Source organism: Eretmochelys imbricata, chromosome 3, assembly GCF_965152235.1.
Source record: "Eretmochelys imbricata isolate rEreImb1 chromosome 3, rEreImb1.hap1, whole genome shotgun sequence".
In the NCBI taxonomy this organism is placed as follows: Eukaryota; Metazoa; Chordata; order Testudines; family Cheloniidae; genus Eretmochelys; species Eretmochelys imbricata.
The window spans coordinates 180,387,241-180,408,946 of NC_135574.1; the positions used below are offsets into that span (position 1 = coordinate 180,387,241).

Sequence of the window (21,706 nt, forward strand, 5' to 3'; positions counted from 1 at the left end):
CCATCCCTGTCACCCAGAAGCAAGTTTAGTCCATGTTCACAAGCTTCCTGTGTTGCTCTGAAGTTTCATTGTTCCAGTGCAAGGCAGCTTTCAGGGGATGTCATGGCCTTGGAGGGAAAGGTGGTCTCAGACGATCTGGACCAATTCCATTCAAAGCTTTGAAAGCCAGGACAGCCTCACTAATCCTCACCTCTGTTCAATAGTGCTCCAGTGCAATGAGGGTGACTTGTGTTGCTAAGCAGCCAGGGTGTTGCATTTTGAACAAGCTGGACCTTCCTCAGCATGTGAGGCCTAGGCTAAGTGAATTGCAACAACACAGCCTAATTGTTATCAATGGGTGGATTTCAGGTCTGCATTCGACAGGATCCGACAAAAATCTTCTAGCCAGCTATAGATGGCTGTGAGCATTATTTGCCACGGCACCTATTTAGGTGTCCAAGCATAGTGTGGAATCTAAGAGGACTCCAAGGCTGTTGGCTAGTTTCAAACTGAGGGCAGATATTATCAATGAAAGGGGCGAGTTCATCAAGATGTGTCTCCCTCTTCCCACTAACATCACCTCAGTCTTGTTTAGATTTACCTTCAACATGGTACTTGACATCCTGGTGCTGATCTCAGAAAGGCAATCAGGAAGCTTGGAGCTAGTGCTATTGTAGGGTTGACAAAAAGGAGATGCAGATCTCTATGTCAGCCACATATGCCAGTGCTTCAGCCCATGACCTCCCACTAGCTCTCCCAGGGGCTTAATGTAGACATTGAAAAGAATGGTGAGAGAAATGGCCTTGTGGACCCTGCTTGAGATGAGCCAGGAAAGGGAGAAGCAGCTCCCCATGACAACCATTCGGTCTGAGAGAAAAGACTTGAACCATTATAGGGCACTTCTATTTACCCTGACTCTTCTTGGAGACACAATAAGAGAGTGGTGGTCCAGAGTATCAAATACCAGAGAGATCCAACAGGATTACTTCCCCCATCCATGTACAGGAAGAGATCCTTCACCAAGGCAATCAGAGCTGTCTCAGTCCCATATCCTGGCCTGAAGTCAGATCAGGATGGAACCTGGATGTTAGCAGCAGAGACATGGCATTGATGATTATTTTGAGATATTCTACAACCTATCCTGAAGGACGACCCATCACTCTCACAGATCTTGGGAGACAGGCCAGTCCTTGCTTACAGGCAGCCCTCCAACCTGAAGCAAATACTCACCAGCAACCACACAACAAAAACACTAACCCAGGAACCTATCCTTGCAACAAAGCCCGTTGCCAACTGTTTCTATATATCTCTTCAGGGGACACCATCATAGGGCCTAATCACATCAATCACAATATCAGAGGCTCATTCACCTGCATATCTACCAATGTGATATATGCCATCATGTGCCAGCAATGCCCCTCTGCCATGTACATTGGCCAAACCGGACAGTCTCTACGTAAAAGAATAAATGGACACAAATCAGATGTCAAGAATTATAACATTCAAAAACCAGTTGGAGAACACTTCAATCTCTTGGGTCACTCGATTATAGACCTAAAAGTCACAATATTGCAACAAAAAAACCTTCAAAAACAGACTCCAATGAGAGACTGCTGAATTGGAATTAATTTGCAAATTTGACACCATTAAATTAGGCTTGAATAAAGACTGGGAGTGGATGTGTCATTACACAAAGTAAAACTATTTCCCCATGTCCCCCCCCCCACTGTTCCTCACTTGTTCTTGTCAACTGCTGGAAATGGCCCATCTTGATTATCACTACAAAAGGTTTCTTTTCTCTCCTGCTGGTAATAGCTCACCTTAACTGATGAAGTGAGCTGTAGCTCACAAAATCTTTTGCTCAAATAAATTTGTTAGTCTCTAAGGTGCCACAAGTACTCCTTTACTTTTCTCGTTATACTGAGTATGGTAAGACCCATTGTTTCATGTTCTCTGTGAATATAAAATCTTTCTACTGTATTTTCCACTGCATGAATCATAGAATCATAGAATCATAGAATATCAGGGTTGGAAGGGACCCCTGAAGGTCATCTAGTCCAACCCCCTGCTCGAAGCAGGACCAATTCCCAGTTAAATCATCCCAGCCAGGGCTTTGTCAAGCCTGACCTTAAAAACTTCCAAGGAAGGAGATTCCACCACCTCCCTAGGCAACGCATTCCAGTGTTTCACCACCCTCTTAGTGAAAAAGTTTTTCCTAATATCCAATCTAAACCTCCCCCACTGCAACTTGAGGCCATTACTCCTCGTTCTGTCATCTGCTACCATTGAGAACAGTCTAGAGCCATCCTCTTTGGAACCCCCTTTCAGGTAGTTGAAAGCAGCTATCAAATCCCCCCTCATTCTTCTCTTCTGCAGGCTAAACAATCCCAGCTCCCTCAGCCTCTCCTCATAAGTCATGTGTTCTAGACCCCTAATCATTTTTGTTGCCCTTCGCTGGACTCTCTCCAATTTATCCACATCCTTCTTGTAGTGTGGGGCCCAAAACTGGACACAGTACTCCAGATGAGGCCTCACCAATGTCGAATAGAGGGGGACGATCACGTCCCTCGATCTGCTCGCTATGCCCCTACTTATACAACTGTTTAGTTGTATCAGATGAAGTGGGTTTTAGCCCATGAAAGCTTATGCTCAAATAAATTTGTTAGTCTATAAGGTGCCACAAGTACTCCTGTTCTTTTTGCGGATACAGACTAACATGGCTGCTACTCTGAAATCTCCTGATTAGTTTGTTAAGAAATGGAAGGTTGGAAATTGGGTGAGTTTGCAAGTTGCTGGTATCAAGTGAAAGACTCTTTAGTATTGGAAGGACTATTGCATGTTTTAGGCTGGGAAGTAGAATTCCTGCTTCAAAGGGGGTGTTGTCAATATCTATTAGCATTGGTCCTAGATATTGCCTGCTTTCTTTCACCATCCAGGAGGGGCATGGATAAGAGTCACAAGTGCTAGTCCTGAGTGCTGTCAAGGCTTCTACCTTTTCTTGTGTAAATGGCCCTGTTGTGGGTGTAATGGCCCTGCAGCCAAGTCCAAATAATCACTCTTCTTCTCAGGACAAGGTGGTCCAATAGCCAGAGTCAATCTGATTGTCCTGGAGTTCAGGACAGTAAGGCTCAGGAGACAAAGTCTAAGCTGCTGCCTTTTTTCCCATGGCAGTATTACCTAATGGTCAGAGCCTGTGGGGCTGTCCTTAGTTTCAGGGCAGCACAGCCTGGTGGTCCAAGTCTCTGTGGTGTCCTCTGGGTCATGGCAGTATGGCCCAGTTTCCAGAGTCAGAGAATTTATCCTTAAATTCAGTGCAGCACAGCCTAGTGTCTGGGGTCAGTAGGACCACCCTTCATCACCGGGCAGTATGGTCTAGTGGCCAGAGTCACTACGACTGCCTATCAGCACCATGAAGAATGGCATAGCAGCCAAAGGGGAGTGGGCCAGGGTTGGCAGCCAGGGTAGAGGGACCCAGATCCTCACTAATTCTCCGGGTACTAACCCAGGGCCCTATCAGTGGTGAGCATACCCGTCATTGGGGATCCCACCAAAACATGCTGACTATTCCTGGTATCACAACCAGACCAATGTCTGGTTCCTCTGGGCTACTCCGTACCCTGTCTTCCTGCTCCATAGTCCGTCTATCTTCTGGTTCTCCAGGGTACTCATCACATCTCAGTGTGCCTAGTCTCTGTGGTCTGGGGTGCCGACAGCTTCTGGGCAGGAGCCTGCAGTGCACGTTCTCTCTCCTCCCTGGTCAGCCCAGACTGAGCTGGCTTCTCTCTCTCATACTGTGGTTTGAGTTGGAGCATGCCCAGCAGGGAAGAGGGGGTGTGGCTTCCTCAATCCATAGCATGGGTTTAACACCTTCTGGCCCAGTGCGGGGCAGGTATACCCCATCACAGGTCCAAATTCTTAAGAATGAGATGATTGTGTCCCCTGCCCTGTGTCTGGTTTCTTGCTTCTGGAGATTTATGAAGTAGTCTCAGTTACAAATAATTTTCAAAGAAAGAAGGCTAATTCTTCACAATGAGGGACTGTAAACACAGCACCCTGTCACATCAGGGTCTTTCTGCATGTTTATCATTCCAAAAAAGTACAGAACTGAAAATAAATCTAAATAAAACAGTGTGGTCTAAATTCTCACTTCTGAGCAAAAGACACTAATTTCAGGGAGATTCTAGTGCAACCCACAGCTAAAATACAGATGCAGAAGTATGACCACTGTGGCAAAGTACCTTGTTCTCAGCAGACTCAGTCCTTTTTAGCCTTGGAGACACCAGCTTCGGCAAGGCAAATCCTTACAGGTAGCACAGGGTCCGCTTATTCCTTTCTCAGATCAGTCCCTTGTGCTTGCTTTCCTTCCCTTCTGGGGAGGGAGTGCAGCCTCCCTTCCTGGAAGGATTCAGTGTCTTGCTGCTCTTAGCCTACTGGCAGCTTCCCTGCTTCTCTCACCCCCCCCGCTTCCACACCAGGGAGGGTTTAAAAAGGTCTCCAGCAGTTGGAGCCAGCTGAAGCTAATTAGCTCCCTAGCAACCCCTTTTCTACCTGAACCTTCTTTCCCTGTGGTTCTCCTCAGTGGACAGGGAGAGGCCTTTTAATCCCTTGGGACTAATTACTACCCCTCCCTTTTTTGTAGCTGTTTGTCCTGGGTTTACCACATATCCCTGCCCCCTGCTCAACAGTACGGGGTTGGGCTACTTGGGTCAGAAAATAGTGCACTCTCAATAGGCCATCCACATTGCCATGTTGGATTCCAGATCTATGGAAGCGTTGAAGTGAAGTGGAAGGGTTTAAGTGACAGGAACCATCTTGTTACTCTCGCATTTTTCTCTTTGTTTTGGTGCATCCACTGCAGAGGAGCATGGTCCGTGACAAGGGTAAACCTTCGTCCCAGTAGATAGTAGTGTAGGCTTTCTACGGCCCATTTTACCTCCAGGCGTTCCTTTTCCACTACTTCCATTCCCTAGGCAGGAGCTTCCTACTGAGAAAGAGGACGGGGTGTTCGTCATCTCTGACCATTTGTGAAAGTACCGCCCCCAGCCCTACATCAGAGGCATCAGATTGTAGGATAAACTCCTTCCCCCAGTTTGGGGCTACTAGTACGGGGTCTGTGCAGAGGGCCATCCTCAGATTTGCAAAAGCGCTTTCAGCTGCGGTAGACCATTTTATTATGTCTGGGCCCCTAGCTTTTGTTAGGTCTGTTAATGGTCATGCCCTGGTGGCGAAGTGGGGAATGAACCATCTATAGTACCCCACTAGTCTCAGGAATGCTCTGAGCTGTTTTTTTCCTGAGGGGTCGGGGCCGCTTCTGTATAGCTTCTAACTTGCTGAGTTGGGGCTTCACCAGGCCCCTCCCCACTATATACCCAAGGTACTTGGCCTCAGCTAACTCGATTGAATATTTGGAAGGATTTGCCACCAGCCCCGCCTTCCTCAGGGTGTCCAGGACTGCTTCCACCTTCTCCAAGTGCATCTCCAAGTCAGAGCTATATATAACGATGTCGTCGAGAGAGGCTGCTGCCTACTGGCCATGGGGTCACAACAGCTTGTCCATGAGCCATTGAAACGTAGCGGGAGAGCCATGCAACCCAAAGGGGAGGATGGTGTACTGATACAGACCTTCTGGAGTTGCAAAGGCCGTCTTCTCTTTGTCGGCCTTGGCCAGTGGGATCTGCCAATAGCCCTTGGTCAGGTCAAGGGTAGAAATAAACCGTGCTTTTCCCAGTCTGTCAATTAGCTCATCTATCCGTGGTATAGGGTATGCATCAAATTGGGACACCTCAATCAGCTTGCGGAAGTCATTGCAGAGCCTCATACTGCTGTCAGGCTTAGGCACTAATACCATGGGACTTGACCATTAGCTATGAGATTCTTCAATAACTCCTAAGGTCAGCATTTTCCTGACCTCTGTCCTGATCTCTTCTCTTTTGGCCTCCAGGATCTGGTATGGCTTGATGTTCACCTTCACTCCAGGCTCTGTGAGGATGTGGTGGTGAACCTCAGTAGTCCTGCCTGGCTTTTCCGAGAACACATCCTGGTTGTGTTTGATCAGGCGGATCACGTCCGATCATTGTTCTGGAATCAACTCTGGAGATATTCTGGTCGGGCTGGTTGCTTTTAGGGGATTGTCATAAATATAAAGGGAAGGGTAAACCCCTTTAAAATCCCTCCTGGCCAGAGGAAAAATCCTCTCACCTGTAAAGGGTTAAGAAGCTAAAGGTAACCTCGCTGGCACCTGACCAAAATGACTAATGAGGAGAAAAGATACTTTCAAAAGCTCGGAGGAGGGAGAGAAACAAAGGGTCTGTGTCTGTCTGTATGCCGCTTTTGCCGGGGATAGACCAGGAATGGAGTCTTAGAACTTTTAGTAAGTAATCTAGCTAGGTATGTGTTAGATTATGATTTCTTTAAATGGCTGAGAAAAGAACTGTGCTGAATAGAATGACTATTTCTGTCTGTGTGTCTTTTTTGTAACTTAAGGTTTTGCCTAGAGGGATTCTCTATGTTTTGAATCTAATTACCCTGTAAGGTATCTAGCATCCTGATTTTACAGAGGTGATTCCTTTACTTCTGTTTACTTCTATTTCTATTAAAAGTCTTCTTGTAAGAAAACTGAATGCTTTTTCATTGTTCTCAGATCCAAGGGTTTGGGTCTCTGGTCACCTATGCAAATTGGTGAGGATTTTTACCAAATCTTTCCCAGGAAGTGGGGTGTGAGGGTTGGGAGGATTTGGGGGGGAAAGACGTGTCCAAACTATGTTTCCCAGTAAACCCAATTAGAGTTTGGTGGTGGCAGAGGATATTCCAAGGACAAAGGATAAAATTAATTTGTACCTTGGGGAAGTTTTAACCTAAGCTGGTAAAAGTAAGCTTAGGAGGTTTTCATGCAGGTCCCCACATCTGTACCCTAGAGTTCAGAGTGGGGGAGGAACCTTGACAGGGATGGTGCCCCCAATGCCACCACTGGAACTTATCTATCCCGCCAAGCTTTCAGCAGATTTATATGGAAAATCTGCTCCAGCTTCCGGGGGCTCGGCTGTTGGACCTTATAGTCGACTTCTCCTAAAGCTTCTATTATCTAGTATGGCCTCTGCCACCTGGCCAAGCGCTTGCTCTCCTCTGTGGGTATGAGCATGATTACCCGGTCTCCCACCTGGAACTTCCAGGTCGCTGCTTGGCGATTGTAGTATGCCTGTTGTGCCTCTTGTGCATTCTCCATGTGTTCGCGTACAAGGGGGGCTACTTGGGCTATCCTGTCTTTCATCTGTAACACATGTTCAATGACGTTTCTCCCTGAGTTCGGCTGTTCTTCCCAGCCTTATTTAGCCAGGTCCAGTATGCCCCTGGGTGGCGACCATATAACAACTCGAATGGGGAGAATCCAGTGGAAGCCTGGGGTACTTCCCATATGGCAAACAGCAAGTAAGGCAGCAGGGTGTCCCAGTCTTTCCCGTTGCGACTGACCACTTTCCGTAACATGTTCTTCAATGTCCTATTAAAGCATTTAACAAGACCATCGGTCTGGAGATGGTAGATCGATGACCTGAGGGTCTGTATGTGGAACATTGTACATAGGTCCTTCATCAGCTTAGACACAAAGGGGGTCCCTTGGTCTGTCAGGATCTCCCTACTCTGGAAAATATCTGGACTAATTCTTTGGCTATGGTCTTGGACAGGGCGTTCCATAGGGGTACGGCCTCTGGGTATCAGATGGCATAATCTAGTATTACCATAATGTACTGATGGCCCCAGGCTGACTTCTCCAATGGCCCTACTAGGTCCATAGTTATTTGCTCAAATGGGGTCTCAATAATTGGTACCAAAGGGGCCCTTAATTGTGGTCGGGGCCCATGTATCTGGCATTCTGGACAGGATATACAATATTGTCGGACCACTGCAAAAATGCCAGGGCAAAAAACCCTCTGCAGGATCCAATCAAGGGTCTTATCGACCCCTAGATTGCCCCCGAAAAAATGGCTGTGGGCCAGATCCATCACACCCCTCTGATGCTTCTGTGGGACCAAAAGTTGTTCTATGACTTGCTCTTGGACCTGGACTACTCTGTCTAGCAGATCACCTTTAATCACATAATATGGCCCTGGGCCCTTGACTCTCTCCTCCACGAGGACACCATTTACCTAGATGGGGGTAATCCATAGCTGCTTCTGTGGTCATGTTGAAATAGGCCTTCTGGGTCTCCCCACACAGAAATGGAGCCAGGATCCCTGCCCACCGGTCTTGGGGCCAGGCCTCCCGTAGTGCCGTTCTCTCGAATGCGAGGAGATATGCTTCTATATCGTCGTCCGTTGTCATCTTCTGTAAATAGCTGCTTGCCCACAGCAGCTGGGTCCCCTGGGGTCCGTGTGTCAGGGCTTTCAACTGGTTCACTATTTCAGTCAGGGTGGCTCAATCTTGGGCCACCTGGTTCATCAGTATTTGGTTTGTCTCCTGTTGGACGAGTACTGACTCTTGCTGGGTCACTATCTGTACCCTGGTAGCTTCTTGTTGGGCTGCAGTGGCCAGTATCAACGACTTCACTACACCCTCCATTTTTTTTTTACCCTGCCCTGAGATGGCTTGCCACCGAGCCTCACTCACTCACCACCCTACCTCTGACACCACGTGTGGCAAAGTACCTTGTTCTCCTCAGCAGACTCAGTCCTTTTTAGCCTTGGAGACACCAGCTTCGGCAAGGCAAATCCTTACAGGTAGCACAGGGTCCACTTATTCCTTTCCCTGATCAGTCTCTTGTGCTTGCTTTCCTTCCCTTCTTGGGAGGGAGTGCAGCCTCCCTTCCTGGAAGGGTTCGGTGTCTTGCTGTCCTTAGCCTACTGGCAGCTTCCCTGCTTCTCTCACTCTCTCACCCCCACTCCTTCAATGCTGGTGAAGGTTTAAAAAGGTCTCCAGCAGTTGGATCCAGCTGAAGCTAATTAGCTCCCTAGCAACCCCTTTTCTACCTGAACCTTCTTTCCCTGTGGTTCTCCTCAGTGGACAAGGAGAGGCCTTTTAATCCCCTGGGACTAATTACTACCCCTCCCTTTTTTGTAGCTGTTTGTCCTGGGTTTACCACACTATTTGTTCTGGGTTTACCACACCACCTTCTGGCCTGCTATTGGCAGATTCCCATAATATGTACTTATGCTGAGATGGAAACCACAATTGATTCCCCTGGCCCTGCAATTCACATAGCTGGTGAAGAAGGAAGTTGGAGATCCTCAGGTGGACATCTTAAAGGGCCTCAACAGAACTGGCCTGTGAGAGTAACACAACTCATTTATCATCCATCAAGACCTTTTTCCCTGTGCCTCGCCATTGACTTATAACATGGCTCTTTGTTCCACCATGTGAACTAGAGTACATCTCCAAGAGTCCATGGCTTGGGTTCTTTTTTTTTAGGCACAAATTAGTCTCTCTCTCTCTTTCTTTCTTCTTGTTTTTACAATGGCATAAGTAAATTAAATTAATGTGGAACTCAGTGGAGTTTCTTCTAATTTACAGGGAAAGTGAGAAGAGAATCAGGCTCTTCAAATCTTCATAAGTGGAATTCTAGTTGGATTTTGGCCACAAGAGAATGAATTTTTTTTCTACAGAACAAGTTACGAAGACACAGCAAGTAAACATTGACAGAAAATAAAATTGTGCCAATATAATGTGCAACCAGATGAATATATTGCAGACAGCCTCCCTTGTGCATACAAAGAACAATAACCTAAGCACAATGTCATTTATACTCACAGAAGTATTGATCACACATAATTTAACTTTAGTATGCAAGTGTGTGTAAGTCATCATACTTTTTTTTTATTCTGCTTCGAAGCATTGGCCACTGCCAGTGACAGGATATCAGAGTAGATGGGCCAGTGGTCAGTTCTGGCATGTTCCCATGTTCTTTGCAATTATATTCAATTTACAGTTTCAAATGAAAAACAGTTTTGTGCAACACAGTGAATATTTAAGTTCTGTAATATTTTCAGTTTTAGGCTTCTCTCACTGGATCATTTTCAAACTCTGGAGACACATTCAGATTTGCAGATTTCTTGTGAATGTGAATAAAATAACTGAAATAATGACAATAATAGATATTCCCCAGATCTTAAATGAGAAGTATTTGCATCCAGAATAAAAGTCTCTAAAACAAAAATATTTTGGTTTTAATTATTTTATTATATTCTGAGTTGAAGCAAACAATTAAATTTAAAGTGTTCAGACTTGGGTTTATTACACTAGATACCTAAATAAATTACCTGAGTTTCACTGATGTGAGGATAATATCACACAATGAAATCCACTACACTCTTATGACTGACGTCCACTGGAGATTACAGGTGCTCAGCACCTCTTATTAGCAGAAAACTTTCATTTAGTTGTTTTAATTTAGATTTAGATGCCTAATCTTAGGCACACAAATATGAAATATTTTGGCTGAAATATCCTTTCTACAAACTGTGATGTTATAAACCACTGAACGAATGGGAGGAAAATGTGTTTAGTAAATATGCACAAAAATAAAATCATAAGACTAGCAGGGGACATCAACCCCCTACAAACTTAGGATCTAGATACATATCTGGAGCTAAATTCTGAAGCTCAGGACACTCTCAGTTAAGGGTCAAAACCCATCTCTAACTATCCATCCAAATCTGCTAAACTTACGTGAAGTTTAAATCCAAATACAGAGACATTCAATTTTACATATAAACAACATAGAGTCCGGTGGCACCTTAAAGGCTAACAGATTTATTTGGGCATAAGCTTTCGTGGGTAAAAAAACACTTCTTCAGATGCATAGAATGAAAATTACAGATGCAGGCATTATATACTGACACATGAAGAGAAGGGAGTTACCTCACAAGTGGAGAACCAGTGTTGACAGAGTCAATTCGTTCAGGGTGGATGTAGTCCACTCCCAATAATGAGTATATATGAGTAGATGAGTAGATGTCAATTCCAGGACAGGGAAAGCTGCTTTTGTAGTGATCCAGCCACTCCCAGTCCCTAGTCAAGCCCAAATTAATGGTGTTAAATTGGCAAATGAATTTTAGTTCTGCAGTTTCTCTTTGAAGTCTGTTTCTGAAGTTTTTTAGTTCAAATGTGGCTACTTTTAAATCTGTTATAGAATGTCCAGGAAGATTGAAGTGTTCTCCTACTGGCTTTTGTATGTTACCATTCCTGATGTCCGATTTGTATCCATTTATACTTTTACGTAAAGACTGTCCAGTTTGGCCAATGTACATGGCAGAGGGGCATTGCTGGCACATGATGGCATATATCACATTAGTAGATGTGCAGGTGAATGAGTCCCTGATGGTGTGGCTGATGTGATTGGGTCCTCTGATGGTGTCGCTAGAGTAGATATGGGGACAGAGTAGACAACAAGGTTTGCTACAGGGATTGGTTCCTGGGTTAGTGTTTCTGTGGTGTGGTGTGTAGTTGCGGGTGAGTATTCGCTTCAGGTTGGGGGGGATGTCTGTAAGCAAGGACTGGCCTGTCTCTCAAGGTCTGAGAGAGTGAGGGATCATTTTCCAGGATAGGTTATAGATTTTTGATGGTATGCTGGAGAGGTTTTAGCTGGGGGCTGTATGTGATGGCCAGTGGTGTTCTGTTATTGTCCTTGTTGGGCCTGTCCTGTAGTAGGTGACTTCTGGGTACCTGTCTCGCTCTGTCAATCTGTTTCCTCACTTCCCCAGGTGGGTATTGTAGTTTTAAGAATGCTTGATAAAGATCTTGTAGGTGTTTGTCTCTGTCTGAGAGATTGGAACAAATTCGATTGTATCTTAGGGCTTGGCTGTAGACAATGGATTGTGTGATGTGACCTGGATGGAAGCTGGAGGCATGTAGGTAAGTATAGTGGTCAGTATATGACACACTTTGCTTTAAAATGCAGATCATTTTCATTAGAAACACAAATCTAAAAGGTTTCAGAGTAACAGCCGTGTTAGTCTGTATTCGCAAAAAGAAAAGGAGTACTTGTGGCACCTTAGAGACTAACCAATTTATTTGAGCATAAGCTTTCGTGAGCTACAGATGAAGTGAGCTGTAGCTCACGTAAGCTCATGCTCAAATAAATTGGTTAGTCTCTAAGGTGCCACAAGTACTCCTTTTCTTTTTACAAATCTAAAATTGTTTGAATGTACTAGAATCTTGCGACTAACTAATGATTGGATGAGACAATTTGTGTAACTTCATTTCCAATCCCAAGGCAGGTGAATTTAAAAATGCCCTGGTTTAATCACAATAGTCACGTGTAGAGCCTGATTCTTCTTTCTATTACATCAGTGTAAATCAGGAGAAGTTTCCATTATATCAATGGAAATTAGCCAGCATAAAACTGGTGTATAGGAAACCAGAAACAGATGGTTTATAACCAACAAAATATGATAATACAGAAGCATTAAGCTGTGTATATTATTAAACAAAGTAACTGTATGCTCTTATTATTGAAAGCACCATTCTATATTTTATATTCTTTCTATTTTACATGTTTTTTGTCATCCCCACTGATCACATATCTAAATTTAGATATAACATTCTTTGTGGCAGGTCCAATTTTGATGTCACCTGCACCAGTTTTACACTGGGGTAAACCCATTAATGAACAAGAAATAACACTGGATTTCCACAAACATTAAATCAAAATCAGTCCCCATGTCTTTGGATTGCATATAGTGCTATACACACCTAATAAATTCTCTTAAATAGTAGTATAAAAATATACACTAATGTAGAGAGCTAGATCTGTGACTTGTGTAAATTGACTTAGCTCTATTGACTTCTGTGAAGCAATCCCAATTTACACCCAAACTGTAAGCGTCTGGCTCCTAGAGAACAAAACAAATCGCCATTGCCATTGATGTGCAATAATTAATACCACAAAGATATTTTCTAACCGCTTTAGTGAATTTTGCCAATTAAAGTAGGTAATGAAATGCTGAGAGTCACCAAATGGAGCTAGTTCTGATAACTGACACATGTATTGGAAACTATATTTTGGAAGAAGTGCTATCCTGTTGGTTGTCATGCAGTTCTTTTTAGAAGCTCTAGAACTGGTAATATTTGTTGTGCTTAAATCTCTGAGAATATTTTCTTACTTGCAGAGTGGGTTTCTTGTTTGCCTACAGGTTATATCCCTGAAACCAAATAAAATATTATATGGTGTCAAAAGCCCTATAAGTTAAGAAGCTATGAAAGAAAGAAAATTGCTCAACATTACTGAGTTTGTAGAGACATTTATAATACGTAGGTTGGTATGGCAGCTGAAGAAAAAAGAGATGAGGGCATATTAGAGTAAGTTTGATGGATATGTCATTTCTGGTCTGGTGTGTTTCTTTTTTTACACTGCCTGTTAGGGGGCTTATTCCTTCACCCACTTAGTTCCCTGGTCCTTCTTGCATGAACAGAGAGCAACAATACCCGAAGTCCAAAGGTGCAAACAATTCGATGTTTATTGGGGTGAACTTCCAGCAAGCATGATTCCAGTTTCCTTCCTTAGTTTCCCCCTTCCCAGCTCTGACACCACAGAGCCTTACCTGTGTCCCTGTTCCCATTCCCCCCCACCTTAGCAAAACAAGATTCCAATTCCCCACCACCATTCCCTGTTCCCATTCCCTCCCACCCACCCACTCACTTCCTGATTGACTGCAGACTATATAGTAAAACTTGAGTTCTGCTTAGCTATACCTCAACCAATCATTTTACTGAAATTTAACTAACCAATCCTAACATATTGTAACATGATTATGTAACCAATTATATCCCACACCTTAATTAGTTTATACCCAGCAAAATTAATTATACAGCAGACAGGAACAATCACAGAACCAAACAGAGATAATACAGACAAACAATAGGGAAATGGGGACTACAGTGATAGAACAACACAGAAATGAGGATTTCACATCCCAGCTATTGATAAGTGAGTTCTTGCCAGACAGGATGCTATCAAACTAAGTTTCCTTTTACATCTTCTAGGCACTTCCCTTTCTCTGGAGGCGATAGGCATTGTCAGGACAGGACTGTATTCCTAACAGCCCAATAGTACCTTATTTCAGTGTGAGTAGTCTGGAATGTGAGGATGTGACCGGTCGCTTCCCAGCTTATGGCTGCCTCTGCTGCTTAGCCAAAGGCCTTAGCCTAAGAACAGGGCCTCAGACTGTCACAGTAAGAGAAGGCTCTTACACCAGCAGACAGTGATTTTGATTCTTTCTTTTATACCTCTATAACTAGCCAAGTGATAAGAATACACCTAAATTCTTAGAGTGTAGGCCTTTACAGACAGGCCTGAATATCTATATCCTAACACTGCCCTTATCACCATATTTTCTAAGCTAACTCAATATCTGTTCACTTAACATTTGACAATAAAGCACAAGGCACAAATAAATGTATAGAACAGTTTCTGACAGAGTTAGGGTTGCTGGCTAAGAAACATACATTTATTTACATAATCAAAATTATTTGGAACAGGATAGTGCTTGGGACAAATTCACCAAAAATGTGTGAAAATATGATGGAGGTAGCTGAGTTTGATTTAAATGAAGCAGTAAACATTGCCAGAGCATATTAACAAAGATAGTGTTTTCTGTATAGCTACAAAGTACATTTTCCAACTAGAACCTGTTTGAAGTGGAGGCATGGCATAGACCAACAAAGCCTTGCTCTTTCAGGTAATATCCTAAAACAAATCTGATGCACACAAGTGGACAGCCTACAAACTTATAAATAAAGGGAGAGCCTGTGTTACTGTTTCTTTAAAGGCCTGGGAAGGGGCCAGCTGAAGGAGAAGCTGCTTAAAGTCCTATAGCAGTTTGAAATTACAACACAGCTCCCGGGAGGAGAGCTGGGGATGCATGGTTTGAGAGTGACTGTTTAAAGGAGAGCCCCATCTCCAGGAAGGAAGCTGCCGTGGGGAGAGGCTCTTGAACAGGGGCAAGAAAACTGACGAGGACTCTTATGTGGACCCAGAGTGGACATGAACTGGGGTGACTAATAGAATAAGTAACACTTTGTAAAAAAAGACAATCAAGCAGACTCCACAGAGGGGTTTTGAGCCAATCTAGTCTGGGTCAGTGATTGAAAGAATCCAAGGAGCCACTGAGTGCAACACATCTGCAGGGCCATCACTGAAATGGTATTTTCAAAAGCACCCAAATGACTTGGGAGCCCAAATTTCATTGAAAGTCCCCAGAGAGACTTGCGCTTCCAAGTTACTTGTTGCTATTGAAAATGTCCCCTTAAAGTCTTGTACATCTTCCAGGATGTAGAGACAATAAACAAGTGATTATGATAGTGGTTATGTAGCATAGTCAAAGCCAAGGTAAACACACCCGGATTCTACCACTAACAAGTAGACAATGGTTGAATGTTTAAACATTATATACAAAGTTTCCTGAAAATTCAAGAACTCTGTTCTTACTCAGTTGGCTCTGATTATGACTCAATAATTTCTTTTTCAAGACCAAAGCCAGGAGGCCTTTACAACACCTTTGATCATACCTTAAGTTTTCTTTCCAGAATCTACAGAAAAATCATAAGAAAAAGGCAATTATTATATTGTCAATGCTGGCTGAATTGTAAAACAATCTTAGAGATTGAGACCCAGATTCTCTGGTCCTACCAATCTGTACTCAGCAGAGACCCAGAACAAGGAAAGGACAAATGTGACCTAAGCTTTAAGCCACCTTACAACTCCCTGATTCTGGGACAGGCATCCAGCAGGTGCCAGTCCAGTCCCCAGCACAAAATAGTGGAGCCTGAAGAATGCTCTATCTTACATTTAACTGCCAATGGCTTGAGGTGAATTCTGGCAGCTAGTAATTGATTACTGGGGCACACAGAAGTGCTCTTTCCCCTGAGAATGTTCACTACGCAATGGCACCAAGAGGAGGGCAGGGTAGATTCCCCTAACCCAAGGAGAATTGGACCTCAGAGGCCCAGATTGGCTGGGTTTACTTGTGTTGGCAGAGAATGTAGATCTAAACCTGAGTTGTTATGAAGTTAGCATCTGAAAAATAGTGTAAACTTAAACAGTCATGTCCAAAAATACTCTCAACAAATTTCAAGACAATACTAATAGTAAAAAAAAAAAAAAAAATTTCTTCTGAAAAAAAGGGTATGTAACATTAATAAAAGTCACCAGAATGGCAATAAACATAACTTATAAGCCTATATGTAATAACTATGTAGGCAGTTAGTTTTTGGAATAAATGCTTACATGTTATCAAACAAATATCAAACAGAATACAAAAGGGAAGCCAGACTTTTGGAAGACTTTGTCATAAAATACTCAACCAGCATACCATCAGACTGCCAACAAAACTGATGACATACAATTCATCAGTGATAGCATCCCTTTTTCAAGGGTGTGAAACATGGACAGTTTACCACAGATACATCAAGTAACTTAAAAATTTTCACATGTGCTGTCATTGCTTTATCCTGAAGGTCTTTTGGCTATACAAAGTGTCAAACATTAACATCCATGCATGAACAAAAACACCTAGCATTAAGACAATGATTATCAAATCTCATCTTAGATGGACAAGTTATGTTATTGGAACGGGAGATGATAGACAGTTGAAAAAAGTCCTCTATAATGAGCTGAAACTCAGAAAGTGCAGGAAAGGCAGTCAGAATAAATGCTTCAGACACCCTTAAGCAGAATCTCAGCTCATGCAGCACAAATATTGATAACTTCAAAGACACAGTCAAAGCTAGACCTTAATGGAGAGCAACTACCTGTAAAGGTTATAAACACTTAGAGAAAGATGTGAAAAACTGTTTGAAAAAAGGGCCAAGCGTCATGTCAAGCCTTCAGTGGGAGTCTACACATTTCTGTGTGATACCTTTTGTGACCTTGTTCCTCACACAGGGAGTATACAGCCACAAGAGAACACGAGATGCCCTGATATCATCATTGGATATGATGTACAGCCAGACAACACACTGAGAAATCCTGGCTCCATTGCAATCAGTGGGCAAAACCCCATTAGACATCAGTGTGGCCAGGATTTCACTCCGGGTCTCTTTAGAAACTCTACCATGTCACCAATTTAAGTTTGTTCTGCCTACAGGTATCTCTACACCACTGAGACTATAAGGGCATAGTCACATTGGTGTTCATCATTTGGGGTTTCCTAGGGAAAAAGTCCACTGATTGAGGAAGAAAGCAGGAACTGTGTTTCTAAGCTGTGAGATTCCTTGGGCCTAAGAAATATCTTAACTGCATCACCAATTTCTCTTCTAATGGGAAATTGACCTACAAAGCCCCAAACTTGCTACTCTTCAGCAAAGGAGAAACAGAAGCAAACCACAGTATCACAGTGTCAGAACATGACATCAATAGCCTCTTTTTGGAATAACTTTTTACTTCTATCTTATCTTTTCTGTAAAGCAATTGAATATTGAAATTATATTAGTAGTAATGATAGCTTTAGTTTAATATTAAATATGCTGTGTATTCCCTTTTACACTTAAATTCTGCAACAAACCAGTGTCACTTTTTATATCTAATTCCTTTGTCATTCAAACATCCCAGGTTCTTTCCTTAGTAACACTGGTAAATTTTGCTTCTCATTTTATTAGGTGAGAACATTAAAATATAGCTTAAACAGGATTTTTCAACTTGCAGAAACTTGTATAGTCTAAAGATACACAATAAAATGTATTTATTGTTGTAGCTTGTATATTTTAATATTCATGTTCAAGGTGATACTTCTCAATCCCTTACCTATAATACTTAATCTTCCTACTGAGTGACTTCTCTCCTTTGGTAAATCAGCATACCAACAATAGACTTCATTTTAAAAATAAAATATCCTTTTTAAGTGAGTTTCTGAAAGTGTGTTTTACTGTGAAAAGAAAGTCAACTAGAGAAAGGATGTTGCATTTCTGTTTGTATGTAAAATGAGAGCATGTTGTTTGCCCATCTGATTCATGTTATCAGTGCTAAACACTACATTTCATGTTATATCTGCTAATGCATTTAATGTAGAAGAGTATCTCCATTATATACACTTGGTAACATAAGATAGTTGCACACATCATTTGCTAAGTAGCCTGCAAACTCAAAAATTTTATTTGGGAAGATAATTCAAGTCTAATCTGCTGTTGTCAAAACCTCTGCTTTCTCTGCTGCTAGCAGTTCCCTCTCCCCTTTCAAACAGAGGTATGAACAACATTTGTATAGATTCTCACAAACCAAGGAAAAAGTCTAACTTTCATTATGAGGAAATGGAAGAGCCATCATGATTCCGGTATAAATGCCTTGAAAATCTGTGAGGATGAGTAGCTGGAAAATGTAGTGTAGTGGATCTTTACAGAAGGGCTTACAGAAAAAAGTGTTCATTTGCTCAGAAAATATTTATGATTATCTAGATATTCAGTCATGTTGAGCAGAAATGTTCTTGCAAATTGTTAATGTAGAATCTTGTTGGGCTTTATTCTGCACTGATGCAACTCCATTGTCTTGAAAGGAGTTGTGCCTGCATGGGTGTCTGAAATTTGCCCTAATTTTTTCTTCTAATTGCTGAAAGGGATACTGTCCTCTTCTTTTTTGCCCTAAATTTTAGGGATCCTAAAACAGTATTTCCCAGTTAACAGTACCTGCTTCTATCTTATTTGATTTAGCTGGTGTTTACCAAAATAAGGCAAAAGTAGATCAAAACTGTAAACTGAGTCTACAGGGATCTCTGAGCTGATGCTAGTCTTCAGAATCCTGAATCATTTGCCTGACTCTCACCTTTTGTGGGAAATGGCTGGAAAGTTCCTTCTTCCTGATGCTCTGTTGTAGCTTCTTTGTTCTTCTTAGATGTTTTATCACCCGTGCTATTTTGCGTTCGAGATCAGATAAAGAGGCTGATCAGAGATGAGTGCCAAAAGTGTAAGAATGCACAAGAGAATAAGTATGTATAAGAGTGCATAAGGATAAAGGTGAATGGGTGCAAGGGTGAGAGTTGTGGGAAAGTTCTGCAAAAAAGGAGCTATGGGTTACAGTGGATGAGAAGCTGGATATGAGTCAACAGTGTGCCCTTGTTGCCAAGAAGACTAATGGTATTTTGGGCTGTATAAGTAGAAGCATTGCCAGCAGATCGAGGGATGTGATCGTTCTCCTATATTCAACATTGGTGAGGCCTCATCTGGAGTACTGTGTCCAGTTTTGGGCCCCACACTACAAGAAGGATGTGGAGAAATTGGAGAGAGTCCAGCGAAGGGCAACAAAAATGATTAGGGGACTGGAACACATGACTTATTAGGAGAGGCTGAGGGAACTGGGATTGTTTAGCATGCAGAAGAGAAGAATGAGGTGGGATTTGATAGCTGCTTTCAACTATCTGAAAGGGGGTTCTAAAGAGGATGGATCTAGACTGTTCTCAATGGTAGCAGATGGCAGAAGAAGGAGTAATGGTCTCAAGTTGCAGTGGGGGAGGTTTAGGTTGGAGATTAGGAAAAAACTTTTTCACTAGGAGGGTGGTGAAACACGGGAGTGGGTTACCTAGGGAGGTGGTGGAATCTCCTTCCTTAGAGGTTTTTAAGGTCAGGCTTGACAAAGCCCTGGCTGGGATGATTTAGTTGGGGATTGGTCCTGCTTTGAGCAGGGGGTTGACCTAGATGACCTCCTGAGGTCCCTTCCAACCCTGATATTCTATGACTCTATGATTCTATGAAAGTGTTTTTGTTCTGAGAAGTTAACACTCTTCCCTTTCCCTGGTTTCACTGAAGATAGAAGGAAACATTCCTCTTTCAGGGACATGGCTGGATTAAAATATCATTTGCTGTCACCTTTAATTGGCTTTAACCCCACCTGGGATAGGATTGGTAACATTTTCAGCTCATGAATATATAGTCAACTAATATGTATGGAGCATGGTTGTATTTGCTTTTGTCTTTGGGCAGGAGACTTTCACAATATCTTTAAAGTTAGAATTTTAACTTTCTTTTCTGAGATATCCCTTTAGTTCCATCAGGCTTAATAGGAGTTGAAATTCTGTTTCAAATGAGTCCAAGCACTCCTATTTTCTATAAAAGTCCTTCAGTTCTCAAAAAAGTCTTTTGTTTTTAAACTTAAATGATTCTTTAAGAAAGTCTTTCAGTTTAAATTATCATCAAAGAAATTACTATCTTTTCTTATCCACTCTTTGGAGATCTTATTTTTATCTGCCTGAGTTTGGTGAGGACTTGCTTAAGCATTGCCAATTAATATAAATTAATATAATTAATATAAATATTGTATACTTACATTCGTAACCAGGTATAGAATCAAATTACCATGCTATATTTTTACATAAAACATCTTATCATTTATATACAATATTAATGGGTAGCCATTATATGAAGGCTTACAAAATATTGGCAAATATGCATTTCAAAAGAAGCTTATTCCATAAGACGTAAATTTTCAATGGTGAGAGTAATTTAACCATTGAAACAATTTACCAAGGATTGTGGTGGAGTCTCCATCACTAATCATTTTTAAATCAAGATGGCATTTTTTTGCCTAAAAGATATGTTCTAGGAATTATTTTGGGGAAGTTCTATGGCCTGTGTTATATAGAAGGTCAGAGTAGATGATCACAATTGTCCCTTCTGGCCTTGGAATCTTAAGCATTTGAGGGAAGACAAAAATCTTCACCTTTAAGTGGCAACAGGAATGAGAAGTAACCAATGTCTGTTAGCAGTAGTTCTCAACCAGATGTCCAGGAGCCCCCAAGGGCCACAAAGCAGGTTTCATGGAGTCCCCAAGTAGGGCCAGCGTTAGACTCACTGGAGCCCAGAGCAGAAAGTCGAAGCCCCACCACACGGGGCTTAAGCCTGGGACCCCAAGCCTTGCTGCTGGGGCTGAAACCTGAGCAACTTAGCTTTTTGAGGCTCCCAGTGTCATGGGACCCCGGCCAATTCCCCTTCTTGCTACCCCTTAATGCCAGCCCTGGCTTTTATATGCAGAAAAACAGTGGTTGTGGAACAAGTGGGGCCTGGAGTTTTTATAGCATATTGGAGGGGCCTCAGAAAGAAAAAGGTTGAGAACCTCTGTCTTATAGAAAACATTTCCCAACAATTAATGTTTTCTTTAACATTGGAAGAATGAAGACTTTAATGGGTTTATAGAAAAAATCAGTTTCAGTAAGGATATTTCTAAAATTCTTTGTATAAATTTAAACTAGAGGGTTTTCTCTGCAAAGAAGAGGGATAAAAGAAGTCAACTTTATGACTTTGTTTATAGCTCTGATAATACATCCTAATACTTATTCTTCTTTGGAATGGCCTACATAAAGAACATTCCTATGTTCTGTTACAGTCTTTTTCTATAGCATGAATATCTTACAAAGCTTGTTTTCTTGAGAATTTTTTGGAATTTCTGTGCTGCAAAAAAATGTTTTCGCTTTTAATTTTTCTCCTGAATCAAGATGAATTTTTTTCCCAAAACCTCAAAATTTTCCAGGGGTTGGAAATTCCTCTTTCCAGCCAGCTCTAGTTTGGATATATATATATTTAAATAAATAATTCTGCTTTGTATTAGCAGGGTCATGCTTTAATTACATTCTATTAAGGAACACTATCAGTCATCAAGTATCATTTGTAAATCATTGAGGGCCCAGAGTAGGATACGTTTATTCATATGCTCCTCATCTTCAGTGGGCCCTCTGGTGGAGTCAAGAACTATCCTACATGAGTAAGGATGTCAAAATGTGCCTCACAGAAAGGTTCATTACTAATAGTAATGATCCACTGG

At 42.2% G+C, this 21,706-nt stretch overlaps 1 protein-coding gene across 23 annotated transcripts in view; it reads left to right on the forward strand.

Moving 5' to 3' along the window:
- Positions 1-21,706, forward strand: part of NRXN1 (neurexin 1) — a 1,233,750-nt gene that overhangs the window by 54,113 nt on the left and 1,157,931 nt on the right. For 5 of the 23 annotated variants that reach the window (XM_077811984.1, XM_077811986.1, XM_077812000.1 and 2 more), the window contains exon 3: positions 20,712-20,729. The exons of the other annotated variants lie outside the window; for them this stretch is intronic. In XM_077811984.1, coding sequence (XP_077668110.1) covers positions 20,712-20,729 — 18 coding nt within the window. The remainder of the gene's footprint in view (positions 1-20,711; positions 20,730-21,706) is intronic. 23 annotated transcript variants of the gene reach the window in all.